This window comes from Cladophialophora immunda (genome assembly GCF_000835495.1).
Source record: "Cladophialophora immunda strain CBS 83496 unplaced genomic scaffold supercont1.7, whole genome shotgun sequence".
NCBI lineage: Eukaryota > Fungi > Ascomycota > Eurotiomycetes > Chaetothyriales > Herpotrichiellaceae > Cladophialophora > Cladophialophora immunda.
The window spans coordinates 217,078-240,955 of NW_015622547.1; the positions used below are offsets into that span (position 1 = coordinate 217,078).

At 52.5% G+C, this 23,878-nt stretch overlaps 6 protein-coding genes across 6 annotated transcripts; 4 read left to right on the top strand and 2 right to left on the bottom strand.

Moving 5' to 3' along the window:
- Window positions 1-122: 122 nt before the first annotated feature.
- Window positions 123-1,226, bottom strand: PV07_10910 (uncharacterized protein). The gene is made up of 3 exons (XM_016398285.1): window positions 1,056-1,226; window positions 779-968; window positions 123-711 (listed from the first exon to the last, which is right to left on the bottom strand). The coding sequence occupies exons 1-3, from the start codon at window positions 1,077-1,079 to the stop codon at window positions 641-643; spliced, it is 285 nt and encodes a 94-aa protein (XP_016242847.1). The 5' UTR covers window positions 1,080-1,226; the 3' UTR covers window positions 123-640.
- A 132-nt stretch (window positions 1,227-1,358) lies between these two features.
- On the top strand, window positions 1,359-4,106 carry PV07_10911 (uncharacterized protein). The gene is made up of 2 exons (XM_016398286.1): window positions 1,359-1,498; window positions 1,548-4,106. The coding sequence occupies exons 1-2, from the start codon at window positions 1,385-1,387 to the stop codon at window positions 3,528-3,530; spliced, it is 2,097 nt and encodes a 698-aa protein (XP_016242848.1). The 5' UTR covers window positions 1,359-1,384; the 3' UTR covers window positions 3,531-4,106.
- PV07_10912 (uncharacterized protein) lies at window positions 2,905-4,904 on the bottom strand. Its single transcript, XM_016398287.1, has one exon. It carries the CDS (start codon window positions 4,585-4,587, stop codon window positions 3,802-3,804), a length of 786 nt encoding a protein of 261 aa, XP_016242849.1. The 5' UTR covers window positions 4,588-4,904; the 3' UTR covers window positions 2,905-3,801.
- A 224-nt stretch (window positions 4,905-5,128) lies between these two features.
- Window positions 5,129-7,255, top strand: PV07_10913 (uncharacterized protein). Its single transcript, XM_016398288.1, has one exon. The coding sequence runs from the start codon at window positions 5,481-5,483 to the stop codon at window positions 7,128-7,130; it is 1,650 nt and encodes a 549-aa protein (XP_016242850.1). The 5' UTR covers window positions 5,129-5,480; the 3' UTR covers window positions 7,131-7,255.
- Window positions 7,256-12,706: 5,451 nt separating this feature from the next.
- Window positions 12,707-13,312, top strand: PV07_10914 (uncharacterized protein; the record flags this gene model as incomplete). The annotated part of the gene is made up of 2 exons (XM_016398289.1): window positions 12,707-12,859; window positions 12,917-13,312. 2 exons carry the CDS (start codon window positions 12,707-12,709, stop codon window positions 13,310-13,312), a joined length of 549 nt encoding a protein of 182 aa, XP_016242851.1.
- A 3,762-nt stretch (window positions 13,313-17,074) lies between these two features.
- PV07_10915 (uncharacterized protein) lies at window positions 17,075-19,212 on the top strand (the record flags this gene model as incomplete). Its single annotated transcript, XM_016398290.1, has 2 exons — window positions 17,075-17,227; window positions 17,317-19,212. 2 exons carry the CDS (start codon window positions 17,075-17,077, stop codon window positions 19,210-19,212), a joined length of 2,049 nt encoding a protein of 682 aa, XP_016242852.1.
- Window positions 19,213-23,878: the final 4,666 nt, after the last annotated feature.

The following is a 23,878-nucleotide window of genomic DNA, read 5'->3' on the forward strand; positions in this document are numbered from 1 at the left end:
GGCATACGGTGCCGACTCCGGCCGTTGATGCTTGCAGAAGTTTGAGGCACATGCCTTCCTTTGAAAACAGGCTTCCTGCAGCGAGGCCGGGGTATTTCATGCTCTTGTCTGCAACTCCAGGCGGTAGGGTGTGGTATCTGCAGAGTACGGCAGCGGTGTCAGAGACGATTAGGAGCTCCAACCGATGGTCAGGTGCACCTGTGCAATGAATGACTGAACCGCCTTGGTGATTCTGGGTTGACGAAAGGCGATCTCTCTAGATGCTGCACTCTGGTCTTGCTTCAAACATCCGACCACGGCTGGCAGACCTTGATGCCGGCGTTGGTAACAGGTATCGACATGACATCGTGCACCATGCAACAGGGCAAGCGCAGATATTCTCATCCTTGTCAATGGGATCATGATTTTACATGCAGCGCAGATTAGAACAGCGCGTGCCTTCAACCAGTATGTACAAGCTGTATGCGAGCCGCCAACGCTTTCCTTCCGGTGCGAAGGCGACGTCCGCCATCTCCAAGACCAGACCACTTGGGTATCAACTCGAATCAACGCCCGTCTCTATCGTGGTTTTCCCCAAGCTTTTCGAGATATCACCTATCCTCAAGTTTTGTCGCTTCCCTCCTTGGCCCGTAGTCATCGCTCAGCTTTCTGCGGAAAGCTTTGTCAGGTAGGCTTCGAGATCGAAATTCTTGTCATTGGGATCCGTAATGACTACTTCCATGTCAGTCCCATGCTTCCGCGATTCCATGATTGCAGTCAGTTCATATCAATCACGTACTGTCACCACTGCCGGTCTTGGATTGGGGAGGTAGTGTCTTCTTTGCCCATTCCAGCTTGGCTTTTTGTATTAATTCAGCTTTGTGATCGTATTCGGCCTTCTCGCGTGCTGCTGCAGTGTGTGCGTTGATAGTTCTTTGATGCGAAAATCCGTAGAAGATACCTCCGATAAGAGCTGACCACCGGAGTACCTGTATGTAGTTAGCAGCCGGTTTGTGACAATGCAAAGCCCAAAGATCAACCATCTAGAAAATGTTGGGCTTGTGGGAAGTGCGTACATTGACTCCTTGCGATGTTGACATTGTGACAAAGCCGCACTTGAGTCGCAGAAGCCGGAGCTCAATATGCAGAGCTCAAGTATGCGACTGTCTTCCTTGGGCCGTTGACTTCTGCCAGAAGACGGCTGTGGCGTTGAAAGGATCTGGAAATAACTGCTGCGGAAGTTGAAGCTGCAAATTGTTTCTTTGGGAACTCCGAGCTTATCCCTGCGTCTTTTTGGATTTCTAGATCACGTGATGGCGCGATCCTCACTTGCGCGCACCTCCAAGAATCGATTCCACACCAATTTCATACCCAATGCCCATCGACATCCGAATCTCAGTCCACCATGTCATCGCGTAAGGACGAGCTGCTGGCCAAGAAGGCTCGTCTTGCAGAACTACGGCGCCAGAGGGAATTGCGCCAGGAACAATATACGTCGAGTCGGCAGAGTATCGGGGAGGTATGTGCAACGGCCGGCATCAATTGAAGTCTATACTTACGACCACCAGGCCCCTTCACCTGGAAAAACCGCCGAAGAGCGCAGATCCGAGATTGACCACCTTGTCTCCAGTCTAATCGATCGGCAGAGGGACAAAGATTCGACCGCATCGCCCAGCAGACGTGGAAGTCGACCTAGTTCAATCCAGGGCACAGTCACTGGACACATCAGCCCTCAGCAAGATGTCGAATCATCGCCAAGGAGGTTGATGCAATCAATAGCCACACAGACCGAGAGCACGGATACTTCGTTCCCCATTTCCGTCGATGCTTCCGCCCATGAGCCTGTGCCTTCGAAGAAGGAATATATCACGTACACCAAGGGCGTGCAGACAGAACCGTATCTCGAAGAACCCGCCAAATCACAAGAGCCTTCCGACGACGACGAGCTATCATTGCGACAGAGAAGACGGCTCAGCCGGCGTGACCAAGAAAGAGACGAAGAAATCCGGCAAGCACTGCGGAAGGAAATTGAGGAAGAATTACAGGCTACGCGCAATCGAGAATCTATAATCTCAATATCAACAGGTTCTCAGCAGCAGCCGCAGCAGCAGCAGCGCTTTCCTTTACGCACGCTCACCAATACTGAACTCAATGCTGTGGTTGCCTCCCCCGAGTTCGTTTCCTTCGTTGAGCGTTCTTCCAAGGTCATTGAGCGTGCTCTAGATATCGACGACGAGTATGACTTGCTGGCAGATTATACTCGTACATCGACCCTTGATGATGATGACGACAACAATGACGCTACGCCATATTCACGAACTGGCAAAAAGTCCCATTCTATACGCGAGTCTTTTCAACTGTTTTCCGACCGATACACGCGCAGACGCATTGTCTCGGACATCCAGTTCTCTCCACACTTTAATGAACTTCTCTTGTCTTCATACACCAAAAACCCATCTGCTCCTCATGAACCGGCTGGTCTGGTTCTGTTGTGGAACACACATGCTCCGTCTCGGCCAGAGTACGTTTTTACGGCATCGTCCGACGTTCTTTCGGCTCGATTCTCGCCATTTCACCCTAATCTCGTTATTGGCGGCTGTTACTCCGGTCAAATATGCCTCTGGGATACTAGAACTTCCGGACGTACAGGGCAACCAGTTCAGAAAACACCACAATCTGGATCCCACCTTGGCCACACCCATCCAGTCTACAGCATAAGCGTCGTCGGGACCCCTAATGCTCATAATATTATCACTGCCTCGATGGACGGCGTTGTCTGCTCGTGGTCGGTGGATATGCTTACACAAGCCCAAGAATACCTCATCCTCAACACGCCACCTCCAGCTAAAACTGATGACCTTGCTCCTACAAGCATGAGTTTTCCGGCTGCAGACCCAACGTTTTTCCTTGTCGGCACTGAAGAAGGCACCATTTACCCATGCCACCGGTACGATCGAGCCGGAGCTCAAGCAGGCGTGGACAGCCGCGTTGCCTACAAGGGCCACACTGCACCAGTCATGTCCTCGCAATTCCACCCTGCGCGAGGGCCCGTGGATCTAGGGGATCTACTACTAAGTTCCAGCTCTGACTGGTCCGTGAAACTGTGGCGAGTGAAGCCCGCTGCGAGTTCCAGCACCAGCGCCTCAACTATAGCAGCTGGAGGAGCAGCGCCGACAGTTCTGAGCCCTATCCTCAATCTTGCTAGGGAAGATCTCGTCTACGATGCAAAATGGGCACCCCATAAACCATCAGTTTTTGCCTGCGTCACCGGTGCAGGAGAGTTGGAGGTGTTCGATCTTAGCTATGACCTGGAAGTTCCGATTGCCAAGGCCAGTCCGACGAGGGGAAAGAACGGAGTGGTCCCCTTCAAGGGATTGAACAAAGTGGCCTGGGAGGAGAAACGAGGCAGCCACATGGCTGTCGGTGGGCTCGATGGCGTGGTTACAGTGTTCGACGTCGGAAAGGGATTGCAATGCGGAAATGGGGAGGCCAGCATGGATGAGTGGGTGGGCATGAAGAGGTTAGTGACGAAGCTGGAGGGCGGAAAGTAAGGCTCGTGATCAACCCCTTTGTTGGCTAGGTCAGCTTTGGATACCATGCCTTCTGACCTGAAAAGTGCCGACGACAATGGCGATTTTGAGATGGCAATCGGTGGCCGGATCGTGATTGCTTTGGATTGGCATATGATACCCCCTGAGTATGTATGTTCTTTTGGCGGGATGTCAATGTGGAAGAAAAGAATGAATGACATGGCAATCGATTACCGATCGTCGTCAGGAATTCCGCTGTCGCGATGGGTGCCCTCGCCCATTTCACACCGCTTTATAGCTTCGGCCTCGCAAATCCATCCAGCCCCAACCCACTCAAATCTATTCCGATATCATTCTGGCCTAGTAGCACCTCCTGACAATCGTCCTCTGCAACCCCGTTCACAAATTGCGTGACCAGGAAATCGACGCGTCGCTGGCCCAGTACAACCATTGGTGCATGCCATGTCCCCGGGCCATAGGTGACTGCCTGGTCACCTCTAGCCAGGAACGCCCGGAGACGGGCAAGATCTGGGGGGTTGGCGATGGCTGTTTCGCTACCCGTGGACTTGACAGCCGTGGTCGAAGAAGGGAGGGAGGGAGCCACCACGACGAGGAAGAAGGTGGAAGAATCCGAGGCAGCAGAAAGGCCGAGTGGACTGAACGTCTGAGTCGTATATGGGTGTCGCTCCAGGATTGAGACCCTGAAGATGCTCCCCCCGGCGCCACCGGACGGCTCGACTCCGATCCCGCTCAGGTTCCTGGGGAAGCAGGAGAACATGCTCATTTGGGGCTTCGAGGCCGGAGCCTTGGGGTAGTTGTTGCTGAATTGCGAGATCGGAGACGTCTTCAGCGCCGAATTCTGGTTGGCAAAGACCGGGGCGGGTTGGTGAGGGGCATGGAGCGGCACGGGGATGGACGCCGATGAGCGGGGAGGAGTCGTCAACGAGGAATCAAATGGAGCGCATATGGCAGTGCCGAACTCGGAGAATGATGATGGTGTCAACGGCTCGAGTGAGAGGAGCGTCCGGTGCTGAGAGGCGGAGTGAGACGGGGCGAGTGGGAGCGTAGGGGGTGTCATTGTGAAGATGGAGCTGACCTGGTGGACCGGATCCAATCGGACAGAAGCGCCTGACGACAAAGCAGATACTCGGTCACGAGGGCTCGATTCCCCTTTTTACGCCACAAGGTCGATCTTGACCAAATCCCGGACTCCAAGGCTGGCTTGTGCTGGGTCTCGTACAGTAGATTCTCTTTCCAGTCGAGAGCCTCGTCCCTCGTGGCGCCCAGAGAAAGTGCTCTTGCGATGCAATACAACCGCGCGGCTCAGTGAAGCCCTTTCCAAGTCCCGTACAATATGAGCTGATTGCTCTTCGGCCACGAGGTGTTGAGTAATTGTTCGCGTGTTAGTTTATAGTTTAACGGTGAGTTCAGCGAACAATTCCTCATGATAGGCGAGTCTTGGCTCCCGATTACGCTATCATGCAGCCAATAAGCGTTCGTGCCTTGTGCCATCTTCAGCCTTGTTCGGCCAAGTACCCGATCTAGTCTTACTGTGCCTTGATCTTAAAGCATCAACTACGGCACCCCTCTTACCCTAATACATCGAGTTTCTGGAGCATCTCCGTCGTGCCTCCTGTGTACAATGTTTTCCTCCGCGGACACCCTGTTTCAACGCTAGATCATGTTCGCGGCCCGGTTCTCGGATGGCGCCCCAGGTGACCCCTTGATGTTCAATGCCAGACGCCGCTCTATCACCATGGGCGTCAAACAGCAAGAAGTGAGTCAAATGCTGCGGTAAGGATGGGTAATTTCTACACGCCAGACGGGTTGCCTGAAGGAACGAAAACACGTCATGTTGGTAAGGGAGGAGAGGTCTTTCTACCGACCCTTTGTTGTTTATATCTGTGGTGACCCCGTCACAGTCTCACGCTTACTGCCCCCGTCCAAGGAATTCCTTGATTGGATATCGAGATGGAAACATACCTACAATACCGCCGGATAGGACAAGCCTTGAAGAAACAACTCGAGTCTGACGTCGACGCTGTTCGGAGTCTGCCTTGTCTTTCTCGCCAGGAGACTCGCATCGTCAACGGGCGAACAGTGCTTGTCGTTGAATGGGATGGGCCCGACGATCCTCTGCACCCACGCAACTGGCCGTTTTCCGAACGCTTCCGAGCAACAGTGGTGGTATGCAGCATAGGGTGTCTTGTCGGCGCTGCCGCATCCCTGGACGGCGCGGTCATCCCGCAAGCCGCAAAAGATCTGGGAGTCAGCGAGGTCACGGAGAGTTTCGGCGCCATCAGCAGCTTTCTGATAGGCTTCGGGCCAGGCGCATTGATTTCTGGTCCCTTTTCGGAAGTGCTTGGCAGGAACCAGGTCTATCTGCCCTCACTGGCCCTGTTGTGTGTCTTCATCATGGCTTCGGCGCTTGCGCCTGATATCGGCAGCCAGATCGTCTTCCGGTTCTTGGCTAGCGTCGTCGGTGCCGCGCCCTCCGTGTGCGCTGGGGGATCCATGGCCGACATGTTCACGGCGCTGGAGAAGACCTTTATGTTTCCATTCTTCAGTATATTCGGGTTTGGCGGAGCGGCACTCGGGCCCGTGATGGCTGCTTATATCCCGGAATCGCCTGTCCTCCATTCCTGGCGCTGGGCAGAATGGGTCACTCTCATGTTCGCCGGAGTCGTCCTTTTCACGACATTCCTGTTTCAACCGGAGACGTACCCGCCTGTCTTGTTAAGCTGGAAGGCGAGGCAACTGCGGAAGATCACCGGCGACGATCGATATTACGCCGAGCACGAAATCGAGCGTACATCTTTGCTGACGCGTCTAAGTACGGCTCTTCAACGGCCGTTCATCCTCGCGCTGCACGAGCCGATTATTCTCCTTGTCTCGTTCTACCTGTGCCTGGTCTATATCATCCTCTTCACGTTCCTCAACGGGTACGACTTCATTTTTCGCCAGACGTACGGCATCTCACAGGGCTTGACGAATACGATCTTCGTGGGAATATTTGTTGGAGTCTGTGCGGCCTTCGGATGTGTTCCATGGATCTATCAAAGGACCGTCAAGGCCCAACGGAAGGCGGAGGCGGCCGGCGAGACGCAATTCGATCCTGAGATCCGACTCTGGTACGCGATCCTGGGCGCGCCGGCGATGCCCATCTCGCTGTTCTGGATGGCATGGACCTCTTACCCGAGTATCTCAATCTGGTCTTCGATCGCGGCCTCGGCCCTGTTCGGGTACGCGGGGGTCATGGCCTTCATCACCACCTACATGTATCTCATCGACACCTATGAGACATACGCTGCCAGCGCGCTCGTCTTCGCCACGCTGTCCCGCTACTTTTGTAGCGGCGGGATGGTTGTCGCCGCGACCCCCTTCTACCGGAACGTCGGACATCACTGGACCCTGACGATTCTGGGCTGCGTGAGCCTCTTGCTGACCCCCATCCCCTATGTCTTCTACAGGTACGGGCACATCATTCGAAGGAAGAGTCATTTTGCAGTGACCCACAAGAACGACCTGGATGGTGGGCAGTTGGAAATGCCCGTTTCAGCAGGGTTGTCGTCTTCAACACTGCCAAGAGCAGAAGATGAGAAAGTGGAAGATCAGCCCTAGCGGAGGTTTCCGAACGAAGTTGATATAGGAACATATATTAAGAAAAGATAGTCGAGATGTGTATATTAGTGGTTTGACATTATTTGCCCGTCTGGCCAATGTCATCAAGCAGACCATACCTTTTGACGATTTCAAACCATTTCCTTCATAGAAGATCTGTAAACTTGAGCGTTGAGGAGAGAATACAGAATCAAAACCGCGTGCCAGACCACGGTGCTCCGTTATTTCTATCAGCTTGGAGGACCAGCCTCATCGAGTCGGAATAACTACAAAACTCGCACAAATCCCAGCAGGATACTCTTACCTTTGTCGAAGATCACAAGACAGCCATCCGCCTGACCTCCATTTCCAGGATGTCTGCCATGAAGTCGGTGTCCATCGCACCTCTGCACAGCGGGCAGCTCATGTCATTTTCATTCTTCATTTGTTGGAACAGCCACGAAAGCATGCATTGAGCGTGGAACGGTCTGTGACAGCACAGAGCCACCACTGTGTCGGCTGCAACTTCACCGTCTTCTCCAACGAGATCTTCACGGCAGATGGGGCAGAGCGTGTCATCGTGGCGGAAAGGCGGAAGAACTGGTGTTTCCTGATCAACTTCCGACGAGTGGAGGACATCCTCCGTCCAGTCGACCTGCCTTAGTCTTTGAGACCTCAAAGTGTCAACGGCCGACTTGAAATAGTGGCGATATTTGCTCCGTTCATATCGCAAGCCGGCCCTCAAGAACTTTTCGTCGGTTGCGAGCAAAGCCACTTCCGTCTCCTGCAGATAACGCTCTGCGTGGACATTGCGGGCTCTGACTTGATCGAGGATCTCTTGTTCATTCACAAGCCGTTCATGAAAGGTGGGGACATCCTCTATGGAGAAGTCGGGAGTATCGTCTTCTTCCAAGAAAAACAGGCCCCGCAGATCATCCATGTTGTTTTGGAGGATTCGGAGCGCGTTTTGCCCCGCCACCTCGTTTGGATCTTGAAGCTGCATTTCGAAGACAATGTCGAGCATTCTCTCGGTGACGTAGTTGAGAGCATTCTGGAGACTGGACATATCATATACATAGTCGCAAGCCTCCAGGAGCATGCGGGAGTCTTCGCTTGCCAGGTTATGCAGAGGTTCTCTCTCCGGCCATGTTGGTTCAGGGGGCAAAGCTGGCTCAAACCACGTGGGTAGCGCGTCACTCCAAGTGAAATTGAGTGCTGGCGGTAGCATTTCCAATTCTGGCGGTGGAGCCAGGTGCGGTCGTACCAGATAGATCCGCTGCCACATTTCGGGGGTCAAGAGATGCGTGAAATGCGAGAATCGGTCTCTTGGGTGAGGATGAACATCCGAGGGTAAGTCCTGCATGTAACCTTGGAATAGGGCCATGATCAGTGGAAAATCTGGCCGCAGATTGTCAATACTCCATTTGAATTGGACAATCAATACATCCCTCAGTTCTCGAGTCACCGCTATCGTTGCGCAGAATTGTTCGATCTCGGTCTGAATGCGATCCAGGTTGTTCAGATTTGCAATCGTATTTCTTGCGAAATCCCTGACGAGGTCATTGGCGGCGTGATTGCTGAGGGGATCTGTGGTAGGTGGGATGCAGCTCCTGAAGAGGAGCATGAGTCGGTAACGGCGGTCGTGGTCTGCGGTCAAAGATTCGTAGAAGACACTGCAGAAATCGTCCTGTTCTTTTCGTGTTAGATTAGCGGGAATTGTTATGGCGAAATTCCGAACAGCATCGTACAGATCTTGTTCATTTTGGTCGAGGTCCAGCGACGTTCCGAAAGCCATCACACGCTGAAAGATTGGTACCCACCACTCAGGCGCAACCTGCACAATCCATGTCCAGTCAATTTCAGACATCTTTATAATCTTTTCGAGGTTTCAAGCTTGTCAAGCTGCGAATCGGCAGGCTTCGAAGCCGGCCGGAAATCGAATCGGCATTAAGTAGTTTCGAGGCAAGCCGGCTTGACAAAGCACCACCGCGGTGTATTTACGGAGAATGGAGTGGCGCATCGTTCTCGACAATCCGGCTTTCTGTGGTCTTTGTCCAGACACACCAGTGGAACAAACTCCAACAAATAGAAAGTCACAACGAGATCAATTGACCATTGTCCATCAATTAGGAGCAAGTCCAAAGTTGTCTCTTTGTTCTCGGAGCCAAAAAATCAACAGCTAGCATGGGTGCGATAGTACTAGCCGTTGGGGGGATTGCTCATTCTCGCCCTTAACCGACCATGATTGATCGGCGTGTTGAATTCGGCGGGACAAACGAACTTTTGGAGCCGATTCATCGCCGACCCTAGTGTAGATGACCATTGATGCATCCGCGGTTCACCACTATTTCGTCGTCGATGTCCTGGCCGATGGCGTCTCACAGACTTGGACATCCTGGCCATTGATAGAATCGATGCCGCGGAATGTGAAGCCATCCTGTCGCCTCAGCACGGTGATTTCAGCCATCTATAGTTTCTGGTCACCCGAGAGCATCATCAGTCACGCCGTCGGCATTTCAGAAAGGTGTATAGATATATATATAACTGGTTAGGGTATCTGTTAGTCGCTAGGACGCAACCAATGAGGCAGCGAATGACATCAATGGTACGATTGAAGCCACAAGAGACATACGATAATAATTGCAGTGCACTTGCACTGGGCGGGCTTGAAGGAGCCTTCAGATAGGCATGAGGGGGAGGAAGCCTGAAGTACTCCTTATCCGCCGATGTTTGCGAAAGGCATATGGCGATAGCAGGCTATTGATCACAATTTCTGGTATTTCATGTCGATCGGGTAACATGGCGTATTTTCTGATTCAACGTCTGTCCGATTTTCTCCAAAAGAGCTGTCTCAAGGAACGGGGCAACTCCAGCCATTGTCTGTCTTTTGTAACACAAATGGCGACTTGGTTTTGATGGGCTGAAGGCATGGCGCTCGGACCAAAACCGCTGTAAGTTTGCTAAAAGGACAATACACTATGTCTGTAACGATGACTGCTCGTCGAAGACCCCTATTGGTCGGAATGTCTTTCGATTTCTTCATGTACCTCCCCCAACATTTACTTGGAGGCATCGCTTGGAGTTGTCTCTGATGGTCTTCCGACTGACCTCTTCCGCGTAACTTGCTGACCATGGCGGGAGCATGCTGATTGCTTTCAAAACCAGCGCAGTATCCAAGGAGGCACAATGAGAGCGCCGTGACCGCCTGGTTTCTGGATTGAACTGGAATGAAGTCGCGTTAAAGCAAAATCCTTTATTGATTGTTTGTTCTGAAGTGGTTAGCGTCTTGGCGGGCTTGGCATCTAACTACCTCGACCGACTGTCTCTGTCGCTTCGTCCCATGTTTGGTTTGGACGCATGTACCGAGTATATCGATCTTTACTAGCTGTCAAGGCCTCAATTTGTCGATTGGCGCTAGTCACTCCTCCAAGAATCTCACTGGAGCTGCTTTGTGCCATGTTCGTCCACAGCTCAAAGGCTCTTTGTTCTTTTCACGGCCCTCTTTGATTGCAACGCCTTCATGACCCACGGCATCGGTTCTCGACCAGTGGAGGATCGCAGGGCTTATGTTCCAACAATAGGCAGCTTATTGAGAGCTAGACTCAAGATGGTCTCTCTCAATCTGCCAGAGCAGAAGTTAGTTACAGACCAAGCGATGCCCTGAAGATACAGAGTCAATCATGAACAACCACAAGACCGTTATTGAGAGCTTGCAATCATTTCATAGACTCTTTGTTTGCTATTTTGATTTGATGTGGCGTGGCCGTTCTCTCATCTTCCTGATGTGCCCTTCCCTCAATGCCGACCGATCAGGCTAGGGCCAAGGCTGAATCGGAAAGGGGGTTTATCTGTCCTCGTCCTCGGAGCTAATTCAGAGCATATGGTACTAATGTGTTGCACAAAACTTCGCACAAACGACTCGACACTGCGGCTGGGTCATTTAGGATTCTATACTTCACGGGTCTCGGTCTTTATCACTTGTTTGAGTCTCAAGGTCGTTTGTTGCAGCTGGCTAGGGGGCATATGTCCCTTGTTCGAGTTCGAGGTCGTTTGTTGAAGCTGGCTAAGTGATATACCACCAACGATTCACAGAATTTTGTCACAAGCCCGACACAAATACCGTGACTCAGCATCAGTGACAAGTCAAAACTCCGCCTTTAAATATGTCTATAATTCATCCTCATCCATTCTCGCAACGTTGTCCGCTGTCTACCTTGAAGTCGGGATACGAAACGACTATCAGTCATCCATAACCCATCTGTACGCAACGACTCGAAAACACCAACGTTAATCATCCAACATGCCACGCCGCGGCCGCCCACCGGGCAGACGACCACGCCCACCTCGCGATCGCAGCTGCAGTACGTGCGGCGAAAACCACCAGGGAGACGGAGCGGGCCAACTCCCTGGATACTTCGGACACGGTAATTTGGGCGAGATGGACGGACCAGAGTTTTACCCTGATCCTGTCACCGGTCGCCCAAATGGTCCTCGATGGGGCAGGAGAGGAAACCGCGGAATAGGCCCCCAAGGAAACACCAACCAAGACGTCGTCGCCAATGCATGGGGGTCAGGCAACGATAGTGGCTTTGAAGTGTGGAATAACGGCCAGTTGGTCGCGAGCGGAGGAGATCGCTTGGGTCGCGGCGCAGGCCCTCAGGGTCGCGGCGATTTCGCCTTCGACTTCGATGATGAAGGCTACTATTCGGATGACCTTGACGAGTTTGGAGGCGGTCCATTTGGAAGAGGGCCGCCCTTGGGTCCTGCAGGTGACCCCTTCGGTAGAGGACCTCGTCGAGGACCAGGGCGGTTCCCTCCAAGCATGGGGCTCGACGGTATTCCGCCATGGCTTTTTGACGAGTTCGGCGGCGACGACGACGACTTTGATGACCATGGAATGATGGGTCCTTTTGGGGTTAGATCGCCAGGGAGACGAGGGGGAGGACCCGGACGAAGCGGCCGAAGTGGTGTCAGAGTTACGCGACACGGGGGAGCTATCGTGGTCGACAACGAATTTGGGGGTCCACCTCGTGGAGGTGGAGGACGGAGTGGCCTTGATCTAGGGCCAGATGACGACTACTCAGACTATGACAGTGGTTATGACGATGAAATTGCGGGAGGCAGTTTTGCTGGGAGAACCGGGGATCGTGTAATGCGGCTCAGGAACGGCGGGACTCTTCGCATTCACCGGGGATGGTAGGTCTCTGCACCGTTGCAGGTTCTCCCGTGAGGTGTCTAAACCACGACACCCTTGAGCGGTCTGGGTCGAGGACAGAGCCGCGATCTTGATTGAGAGTTACATGGCGAGTTCGACACGAAGCCGAGCCGGAGCTGGAGCCGGGTGCTATGACAAGGTGTTGTATGCATCAACACCGAAAGTGACGAGCCTAGCAAACGGCCAATGCTTACTAGCTGTGACAGATATAGAGCACTACTAATACAAATTCTGTGCTTTGAATTCTTCCTATTTTTGCCTCAACCTTTGCATACTGTCGGAACTCCGAGAAATCTTCCCTGAAACAACTTGAATCGACCCTCGACATCCCTCTAACTACAACGTCCCACGATGCCTATCTATGCCATTCATCGGGACCGATATGGCGGTGCCACCGTCATCAGACTTCCCTGTGACCATGAAATCGATGCCGAGAATCCCGAACTTGAAGACGATCCGATCGAGAACGAAACCCTTTCTAACCTTGGAGATCCACCCCATCGCCAGCGCCGCCGCCGACGACACCGTAACGGCAGTAGGGGACGTGGACGAGATACAGACAGCTTAGAAGATGAATGGGTCCCGTACCCAGGATGGGACCTCGGGAGAGAAGATCGCGAGGACAGACATGGACGAGAACCACAGACCTTGGAAGGAGAATGGGTTCCTTATCCAGGATGGGACTTGGAGAATGGAGATGGCGAAGACAGACATGGTCGACCTGAACCTGCATCTCGGGGTGGAGGCTGTCGGGACTGTCACTGCAATTCATGCGGTCAACTTCTTGATGGCCCAGGAGGACGTCAACCGGGATCGGGCTGGGAGTGGAGGGGCAGACACAGGGGCTTTGGTCATGGAGGCGAACCGGGAGGGAATACAGCTCGAGGGTCTTTCGGAGACGGCCAGGATTACGAGGTCGCCTGGAGAGGGGCGAGAGAACGCGAACAAGGCTTGGAGGGAGGAATTGATGGGGTGGTGGACAGGATGACGGACAGACAACGGCGGCGAAACCTCATGGATAACTTGTGGAGATAGAGCCAGATGCTTTGGCAGAAAGGCAGAGGCATCGAAGGTTGGAGCACTGATACATCTATGCAGTGATATTGGTGGTGGAGCTTGAGCCTGGTGCTCTTTTGATACATACATTGTCAAAGCGGCTCCTCGTTTGCCGACTTTGATACCTGAGTTCTTCCATCTCAGTAGAACGATATCCTGAACAGGGCTCTCAAATCCCAATGCAGCAACCATTCCTAGACCTGTCCATGCCGATGTCATCCATCTGATTCTTCCCACTGGAGTGGCCTTCCTGACGATTCATCAAACAATAAGGTCTCATACCTTTTAGACCCGGCCCTACCTTCAGCGCAGTAGCTGGACACATCATTCAACACGCTCTTAGCAAAGTCGTGCCGCCAACCAGGAATTCCTAAAATCCATGCCTGGGTAAATCAACAGTTTCTCAAGCTCAACGTAGGAAAAAAAGAGGAAGTGGGGGTTGCAAAGGATGCTGGCAATGGTCATTTATAGTCTCAGCCTGGACTTGAAATGTGAAATGCCAACATAAAGGAGCACCGCTGTGAGGGCTGGGCAAAGGGCGGAAATGATTACTGTTGAGGTAGCAGCGCCGGCAAGGATCGCTGTAACAGACCAGGTGGGGGCATCAGAGGCTGCGACAGAGGGTTCTGTCGCACCGAATTCTTGTGTTGGGGACTCATCGTTGGTAGACTCGTCGTTGGTGATCTTGTTGTTCGTGATCTCGTCGTTAGTGGATTCATCGTTGGTGGTCTCGTCGTTAGTAGTCTCGTCATTAGTGATCTTGTTGTTCGTGATCTCGTCGTTTGTGGACGCTTCGTTGGTGGATTCATTAGTGATAGTCTCGTCGTTGGTAGTCTCGTCGTTGGTAGTCTCGTCGTTGGTAGTCTCGTCGTTGGTAGTCTCGTCGTTGGTAGTCTCGTCGTTGGTAGTCTCGCCCTGGGGAGACTCCTGGACAAGAGCGGCAGGACTGAGGACTCTGTTCTCACTATCTTCCTCAACAGAGTCTTCCATGCTAACACTCTCAAGAGCAGGGGGAGTGAAGTAACTGTTCTCACCGCCTTCCTCAATAGAGTCTTCCATGCTGACGTTCTCTAGTCCGGCAGGAGTGAGGTCCTTGTGCTTACCATCTTTTTCAACGGAGTCTTCCACGCTCACGTTCTCAAGGCCACCAGGAGTGAGGTCTTTGTGCTTACTTTCTTTCCCAACGGAGTCCTCCACGCTAACACTATCAAGACCATCTTGATCAACGCTGTTGTCAGTATAACTTGTAACAGAGGGCTGGTTGGTGCTGATGGCGTTGCAATTAGCAGGCACTCTGTTAGCCATCTTGGACTCCCAGTCCCACTTGCCGCGTACTCGGACAACCCACTCAAGATGATGCTTTTGCATAAAGTCTTTCAATGTTGCTGGAGAAGGCCACCTGCCGAGGAACGCAGCTGCTTCAGGTTCTTGGAGAAGAGCCAGCCATCTCACCTTATTGTAAAGCTTGACATCGTCGACTTCCACATCGCAAATAAATTCCCCCAGCGTCTCACCACTCCACCGTAAGAAGCAAGGCGGCATCGGATGTTCGCATCGAGTTGGAAGGGAGACAGCTCTATCCTGAGGTGTGTAACTGTCGATATCACGAGGCTTCTGGGGGTACGAGTCCGACGCGTGTCTGAACCGAAATTTCTGCAGTTCACTTGGTGGTGACCGACTCAACGGAATCTCGGCGCTCTCTCCTTCAAATCTGAAAGCAATTTCACCATCAATGCTTGCATTCTCTTTCAGGCAAGCCTCAATTGGAGCGATGTTATCGACTTTGGAGGTGGCGTCTTGTGTGTTTTCGACAAACTTGTCCGTAACAGGCGGATTAGGAACATGACCTTCTACCGCAACGGTATAACTAGCGGCGGTCGTTCCCTCGCGTCCACCATCTGGCATCAACGGGACTGTATTCATTGACGTCTCATTCTTGCACTCACTAGCGTCAAGGAGGTGCGAAGAGGTGGTGGTGCTTTGGGTTGTGGAGGTGGTAGAGGTGTAATTGGTTGGCCAAGATGCATTCAGTGATTGTCTCAATGCTTCCGATGTTTCGACTTTCTCCGCAACTGCCTTGACGCCTGCAGGTATCTCAAAAGGTAGAGACAGCTTTGCAAGCCCATGGTCCATGTCATGAATTTGTTTGACTATAGCACGTTGATGCAAGAGTCCGTTAGAAGAGTCGAGGGCACCTTGACGCTTGCACAGCTTGTTGACATGCTTCAAGTAACGGAGGACGAGACGCAGATTTGTCTCATAAAGTCCTTCGCCATCCTACCCAGTTTCAGGAAGTCAGTGTCTTCATTCACAACACAGACGAGGAAAACCAGAGCTCGAGGGTTGAATCGTAACAGGTGACCAAGATGTCAAGCAGTCGATAACAATGAAGGCGTTAAACTTACAGTGATCATAGGTGGCATTTCTGGAAGTGTTTGAGGTTGATTAGGGAGAGTAGCAATGAAACGGCAGGTCTGTTCGCGCACGACAGCGACGAGCTGGACGACTTCAGATGAAGACATGTTGATCTGTGAAAGCTTGGATAGAGGCTGATGGGCCAATATCTAATGTAAAGCTGGGAGGATTGAAAGGTTGAAATGTTGAAAGGCTGGAATGTTAATCCTGTCGTTGTATGATGGGGAACGATCTAAGAATAAACATTAAAGATCAAAGGGAGAGGGGGTTAAATAGATACGCGAACGCGAACGCGCCGACCAGCGGTGCCTTACATCGCGTCTTGTGCTTACAGCTTGGCGTTTGGCCTGCAAGCAGCGACGCGGTTTAAAGTGATGTGTCGACACGTGGTTAAACTGAAGAGTGCAGAATGGCAGAGTCTTGTAGTGAAGAGGATGGCCGGCTGCGTGATCCAAAAAGACGCGACGAAGAACAAACTGTGAAGCATACGGGTGTGAACACAGCAAAGAAGCCAGAAGGGGAATACTAAGTGTTAAACTGGGTTAATTATTAATCTTGTAGTCGTCATTTAGATAAAGAAGCGTCGTTGTTGTTGATTGTGAGAAGAGATGCCAGCAGAAGGCTGTGTGAAAGGAACCGCAGGGAATGCGAACAGCAATGGTGTGGCTCTCTGCATTTTCTTTGAAATTGTCATACATGATACTGTAGCCTTCGGCAATCGGCTGAATGGCCACAGAGAAGAGCTTCGCACGGGTTGAAGACAAAGAGGAGCTGATGAAAGGGGAGAAGGAGGAGGGAAATGAAGCTCGGGAGAAAGGAGAAGATGGGTTGATATACCAAATAGGAAAAGTGCATCTATGACGTGAATTCCCACCTATCATGACGCAGCCACCCCTTGTCTGCAGTCACGTGACAGTTTGCATCATTTGTCCGTTCCAGCCTCGACAGTCAAAGGTCCAACACCCACATCACCACAGATATTCATGCTCAAAGCTTAGCGGAAACCTGCAATAAATATATCCAGCGGTTTGTTGAAGTTCACTATGTTGTATTACCCATGGCTCTTGGATGGCGCATTGTGTCGAGATGAAGACACATAGGGCGGCTTGCCACGAGACTGTCTCCTCTGCAGCGATGATCGTCCGCAAGGCTCTTCAGTTTCGAACAATGACGACATTGGCAGTGCCAGCTTTACGCGTCGCCGACCTTGATATTCCTTCTCCGTGGTCTGTTCAGGTCTACACAGTCTCTATTGTCTGAGACCTCGCCTACCCAAAAGATGGATGAATCTCGGGCTGCCAGCGGGCGCGCTGACCACAATGCTCGCCATTCCCATATGCCGCTACCAAATGGCGTAATCAATATACCGAGGCCCGAACAACCAAAACAATACATTCATGAAGACGAGGAGGATACTGTAATAGATTTCAATGTGAGTTCTTTTGCTCCTTTTTCACGATCACCCTTGGGCCTGTTTACGCTCTAATCACGCCTACCGATGACACTCATTAATCCTCGCAGGCTCCTATAAGTTGGTGGATTATATCAACTCTGTTTCCGCTCATAGCTGGCACATTCGGACCCTTGGCCTCAACCTTCAACATTTGCGCCCTTGCCATTGACTGGCGGACAACTGTCAGCTCAAGTTCGACAGAATCAGAGGGCTCACACATCTCGGATCCAGGATGGCTTCTAGCTGTCGATGCGATCAGCCTCGCCATTGCCATCCTTGCGAATCTCGCTCTCCTGGTTCAGATGACGGGCCGAATTTCACACCAACGAGCCTCCCCTGTCACCATTGCTGGCTGGTATACCAGCTCTTTGCTCCTACTGGGTCTGCTTGCGGCAACTCCGGAACAATTACCTTTGCCGACCAACACTTTGGCAACATATTCTCAAGCCTTCTACTATGCCATCTTTGCTTGCATAATTTACTTCCTCCTCGCTTCCATGCTCCTCATCACCCACGTCAATCTGCGCTACAGAGCACCACCATTCAGCCGATCGTTCAAATTGACCATGTCTCAGCGCTCGCTCATGCTACAGACTATCCTATTCTTAAGCTACCTGCTTGCCGCAGGTGCCGTCTACTCTCGGATCGAGAACTGGGACTTCCTCGATGCCGTCTACTTTGTCAACGTGACTCTGTTCACAATTGGACTCGGAGACTACCATCCTGTCACGCACTTGGGGAGATCGCTGCTCTTCCCTATGGCGATTGGTGGTATTCTTTTCGTCGGTTTGATAATCGCCTCCATCCGCACGCTGGTCCTTGAGTCTGGCTCTCGCAAAATTTCCACCCGGACGGTCGAGAAAGCACGTCGTAAAGTGCTTAACTCAGGCATCGAAAAGATCCGCGAGCTGGCGCCTCGAGATTCTGAAAGTCCAAAGTTGAATGCAGATCCTGCCACGTCGGAGCTCGATCGCCGCAAGCTGGAGTTCAAAACAATGCGTGACGTCCAAAGACGGGCTGGTCGTGCAAACCGACTGATCGCACTATCAATTTCTGGCTCATCCTTTTTCGGTTTATGGTTCATCGGGGCAGTGGTTTTCTGGCAAGCGGAGTCTGCCACTGGCGGAGAAAACTGGTCGTACTTTGAGGCCTTGTACTTCACCTATGTGGCTCTTTTAACAATTGGGTATGCCGAATTTTATCCCCAATCAAATTCCGGCAAGCTCGCCTTTGTCTTTTGGTCCTTGATCGCCCTCCCTACATTGACCGTCTTGATCGGTGCGATTGGAGACACCATCTCGGATCTCGTGGCTTCTACCACTTTATGGCTTAGCAAGCACGCACCTGAAAGTCTGAGTATCTTGAGGGACGCAAAAGCAGCAATGGAGAAGAAGCGTAACCGGGAAGGTGCTTTTCAGGAGGCAAAGCCTGCGGGGTTTATGGACGACGAGTCTGCTGTCGAGGAGGACTTTGAGGACCAGAACATTCCGAAGGCGATCCAGGCACTTGGCGGGCGGGAACAGAACAACGCTCCTGGAACAAACGCAAGGCCAAAAGACGAGAAGGAAACGCAGGCATTGTTGTCCGCATACAGGCTACACATCCTGTTGAGCGAAATGCAGAACGTCGTGCAACATCTCGACGCGCAACCCCCGAGGAAATATACCTACGAAGAGTGGACGTGGTTCTTGAAGCTCATCTCCGAAGACGAATCCGCGGCACCGGGCCATAGGCACCCATGGGAGCACGACGTTAATGCTGCTGCTCCAATGAGGGAGACGGACGATCAGAAGTGGAGTTGGCTCGGACAGGAGAGCCCTCTGATGAGCATGGAGGACGAGCCGAAATGGGTTCAAGCTCGGCTGCTCGAAGTGGCACAGAGGAAGAGCAAAGGCAAGGGAGACTTTTGGCTGGAGGTTTGGAGGAAGCAACGGGAGAAGGGAAGCACGGTCAGCAGCAGGTAGCACCACACCAGGACGAGCCATTCCCAGAATCGATCGAGGGAAAATCACGTGAGTCCTTTCCCAATGATTATCATTGACAGTTTTTGGAGGAATGTGGTCCTGACTGCAAAGTAGATTGGCGATGTCGCCCACTATTTCGATGGTGAAACCCGCAAACCGGCAATTCTTTTTCAACTACCGTTTTCCTTCGCGATTGCACACAGGGGTCTGTCAAAAGTCCTGTCTCGCTCACAGCACGTCCTCACACTATCCTAGATGTCAACTCCAGACTGGCTCTCTAGCGTCCGATGAAACTGATGATCCCACACTGCATTGCCCATAGGGGGACAAACAACTCGTCGATCTTTGTTTCACACGCCCTTCAGCTTCAACCGCGCGCTTGTGCATCGGCCAAAACTCCTTTGTTGCAGCTCAAATCTCGTCAGTCCTGTGTCGGACGATGTCTTCAGTATAGAGCACATCATACAGCTGTCTGTCTCCTTGATGTTGGCAGAGCATCAGGATGACTGCACGCGGACTGACGCGCCAATCACCCGGATTGCCTCAGAAATGCAACGACCTGGAGTAGATCAACAAGATCAGGACACCGACCGCGATCACGATGATTCGGAGGACGACCCATTGTCCAACGACCCTCGGCTTCAATGCCCAGAGTTGTTTGCGGAGATCACAGTCGTAGGAGGCGATAAGATCATGAAGCCCGTCGTCTTGATCGGGAGTTTTGTTCTGACGGTCCAAGTCATCCTTCAAGCCGCCCTCACCTTCGTTTCCGAGTGAGTCCAGAAGCTTCTGGATCTGTTCACCTTTCTTCGCCCGCGTCACTCTCGTGGTGGTGTGCTGTCGCGGCTGCTTGATTTGATCAACCGTGTGAGCCAAGGCTCGGAGGTAGGCCAGCGGTGAGACGAGGTGTTGAGGCAGGTTGGTCCGCTTGGAAGCGAGTGTCATCTCCTTGATCTGGAACACGAGCTGCTCCTGGAAGGCAATGAGGTACAGGTCAGGGTCGCCTTCTCTGAGATTCTTGGGCAGGAACTTCTTGAATGCAGTGACAGGATGGTGCGGAGCTGCAGGCATGGAGGGGGACGGGTTCATCGTCACTGAACCTTGCGCTGGAGAACTGATCAGTGCGGCGTTTTCGGCGAGATGTGTCGTCTCCGGATCGGCTGAAGTGGATAATGGCGACTCGAGAATACTGGTCAGGGCTGTCCCGGGTCCGAGGTTGCGAGAAGTGCCGTTGGTGAAGCCTAGCACGTTGAATCGGGGCGGAAGGTCTGTGGGAATGATATTCCTGCTGGCGGAACGCTGTCTCAGCTGTGGCACGATGTACTTGGAGGGCGTGTAGGGACTTGAGTCCTCCATGACTGGCAGCACGAAGGATCGAAGATGGCTCGAAGCGGGAGGCTGGGGGAGAAGACCACGGAGTCAAAAAGCCAGTACTGGTGGGAATGAAGGGGAGAAATCAATGAAAAGAAAGGTGTGTGCGGGCAAGAACATTCTAAGAGGCGTATGAAAAGCTGGAGAGACAACGTTTGCTTGCACGGATTGTCAAACATGACAAACCCGCGCTGGATGCGGGTGTCTAATCAGTGAGCGCGACTATGTTGAGCCTTTAGAAAACATCCCAAAGGGGCGCGCGAGGTCAACAAATGATGGAATGAGAGCGTGCAGGAAGTGGAAGAGAGCTTGGGCGCGGATGCTTCTTCGCCTCACAGGAGTCTCCATGTCGGCCCGCGGCGCGGACCATAGGCTGGCTTGAGTTTTTCTCCTCACGGGACTTCATAAGTGACCTCAAAAGCACCTTTCTCTCCGTGTTCAAAGAGATCATCTGCCATGATCGTGACAAGTGTGGCGGTTAATATCTCGTCTCTGACGGATGGAGTCGTTCACGGTGCCGAAGCGCTAGAGGACGTGGGCCGCAAGGCTACAAGGCTGCAAGGCTGAGCCATCACAGGAGGTCAAGAATCACGAGACCTGCGATCAGCTTCGTCACTATTCTGATCTGACCAACAAGCCAGAAGACACCCGTACTCGCATACAAGGAAGTCCATGCTATTCTGATAATATTTTGGATTTGACCGTCTAGAGCCCTCCTACACAACTACACAAGACGGTCCAGGCGCCTTTGCAGATTGTGCACAGCATAGGCAGCCCCCCAGACCTTTTCCCAAGTCCAACAAGGTGGTGAATAGTCCGGCGCCATTCCGTGCATTCACTTGCCTTGTTCTAACCGATAGCGCACACCTGTCTGCTCGTACAAGTAAGGGCACAATACCTGAAGAAACCACCCATATCCCCACGCCTCTGCTACCGAGTCAGATCTGTGCCATGGTCTGACCTTTGTTCATCCAAGCTCTGGGTACAGGTGTCCTGGTAGCAGATCCGGAACCGAACTCTCATCTCACTCATAAAAACACATAGATACCCAACTTACCGAGCGGCAGTCTGCTTGCCCCGCCCTGATGGCCCTCTGCGGTCGTGTTCAACCACCCGACACCACTTCCGGGGTTGCCTAGGACGCGATCGTCTGAAGACGTACCATGTCGAGAAGAAATTCAACGGTGACCGCCTCACAGGAAAGCCCAAACACGACTCACGGACCGGAACGATGACAGAAGAGTGTGGAATCCAGCCTCAGATGTAACTGCCATACACATAAGCGGGACGAGAGCCAAGGAGAGAATAGCACCGACGACAACAAGCTCAGTGGTGGTGACCATGTTCCACAGGGAGGTCTTTGGGATGCTTTGCTCAGGGCGCGACAGGATCAGCTGCTGAATTTCCTGGCGGTATTTGGGGAAGGCGACGCCCAGGGCCTTCTGCCAGTTGTAGTCCCGGAGGACCTCACACTCTGGATCAGTCATGATTTCCTCGTAGACCTCGTCCACCTGCATGAGGAGCTCCCCGATCTGCAGCTGCGTGGGAGCGTGGCCGCCCGCATTGCGATGTGCCTCGATCTCACTGGCTGTGGCGTCGAGGGCGAGGACGAAGAAGACGGCTCGATCAACGGGATCAAAGGCCTCGAAGCCGTCCATCTCCTGCTGGAAATACGCGGCGTAGTAGTAGTCAGTCATGTCAGTTGGTTCCGGGGTCTCGGGGCGGCGCGGTGTCACGAGGTTCAGGAAGAAATCCGCATCGACGTCAATAAGCGATCTGCTACATTCGACCCTGCGAGGACCTGTGTGGTTTTCTCCTGTCAGCTCGAAATACGGGAGTTCGGGCTTTCGCTTGCTTGGGATGGCATAGTTGGCTGGGATTGGGAATGGCATGACGGGCTGAGGAAGCGCAGGCGGAGCGTAAGACAGATTTGGAGATTCGAAGTATAGTTGTGTTTCTGTTGTGGGCTGGTTGATATGGCTGTCCAGAACCCGCTCATTGGATAGAAGAGGAGGTATATATGGGATGGAACCCGGGGCAGCAGAAGACGGGTTTGCGAGGCAGTATTGAACGTTACCAGGCAGTTTGTTCGAGGCTACCACTATCTAGGCAGTTCGCTTCTGCCTAGGGATGACAAGGCAGTGAGCTTTGCCTACCATTTTGTCAGCGCAGTTGTCCCTGTGAATCAACAAAGAACAACGGAGAGATGGTGAAGTTGGCAGGATTCTGGAATTGGTCAGTGGTGGACAACACATTGAGAGGCGCCAGTTCTGATATGCTTACCATCATAGAGAGTTAGAAGAAGGAAGGCCATGGATATCATGGGCCAACACTTAACAGTTTTCATATGCATTGCCCGAATCCTTTGCGAATCTCTTTCCACTGCGCAGTTTGTTTGATGAGAGCACCTCTGCCATTCCTTTCCCCGGTCAGCCCACAGCCTGTCCTTCGTCTTCCATTGTCCATGACACTTTCCCAGCATCATTGATTCGGCGCCTCATCTCATGGGTTCTTTGTCGTCGTTCACCCCCGATCATACATTCGGTCAATCCTTTCCCATAAAGACCAAGCAGCCGAAAGCGACCGCACCCTCCAACTTTGTTTCCAAATCCGCACTCATGATGGGAATAAGAAGGCAATATCTCAAGTGGCGGGCGAGGCGTGGGAATGGTGCGAACAGGAGCAACAGGAGGACAGTGTCGAGGAATTGACGCGGATCGAGGGCGAAGAGCGTGCATGTTGCGACACAAGTGATGATCAAGAGAGAGTTGACAGGCTCTTGCTTTTGGGCATGGTCGACAAGGGGCTCGACGTTGCTGTGAGACATGGTAGTGCCGTGCAGGCTCTGGATTCTGAGTTCTTCATCGTGAGGCGCACCAGTGTCGTCTGCGTCGACTTCGCCAACACTTGCAGTGTCATCCGAGCTCACGGTTGCATCAGGGAGATTATCGATGGAGGGATCCACGTCGAGACTGAATTTCCGAGTCGCATGCACGTTCAAAAACTCGTCAATCCAGTACTCGTACTCGACTTCGCCGTCTGCGTCAGGGACTGAGAGTGGACTGAAAAGGTCCCGATCCCAAGACTCGACCTTCATCCTTCCGTAGAGTTGTGACCGCATTAAACCGCATGATCGTGGTCGGTACGACGACTCGTCACGGTCCGAAAACCCATCTTCGCATTGAACGCTGCTCATGTCGACAGGGTGTGCACAAGATTTCACAATTTAATGGGCGCTCTCGAGAACTGTGGGATGGTCTGTCATCTTCTGCGATGGCAGATTCCTCGAATTTAA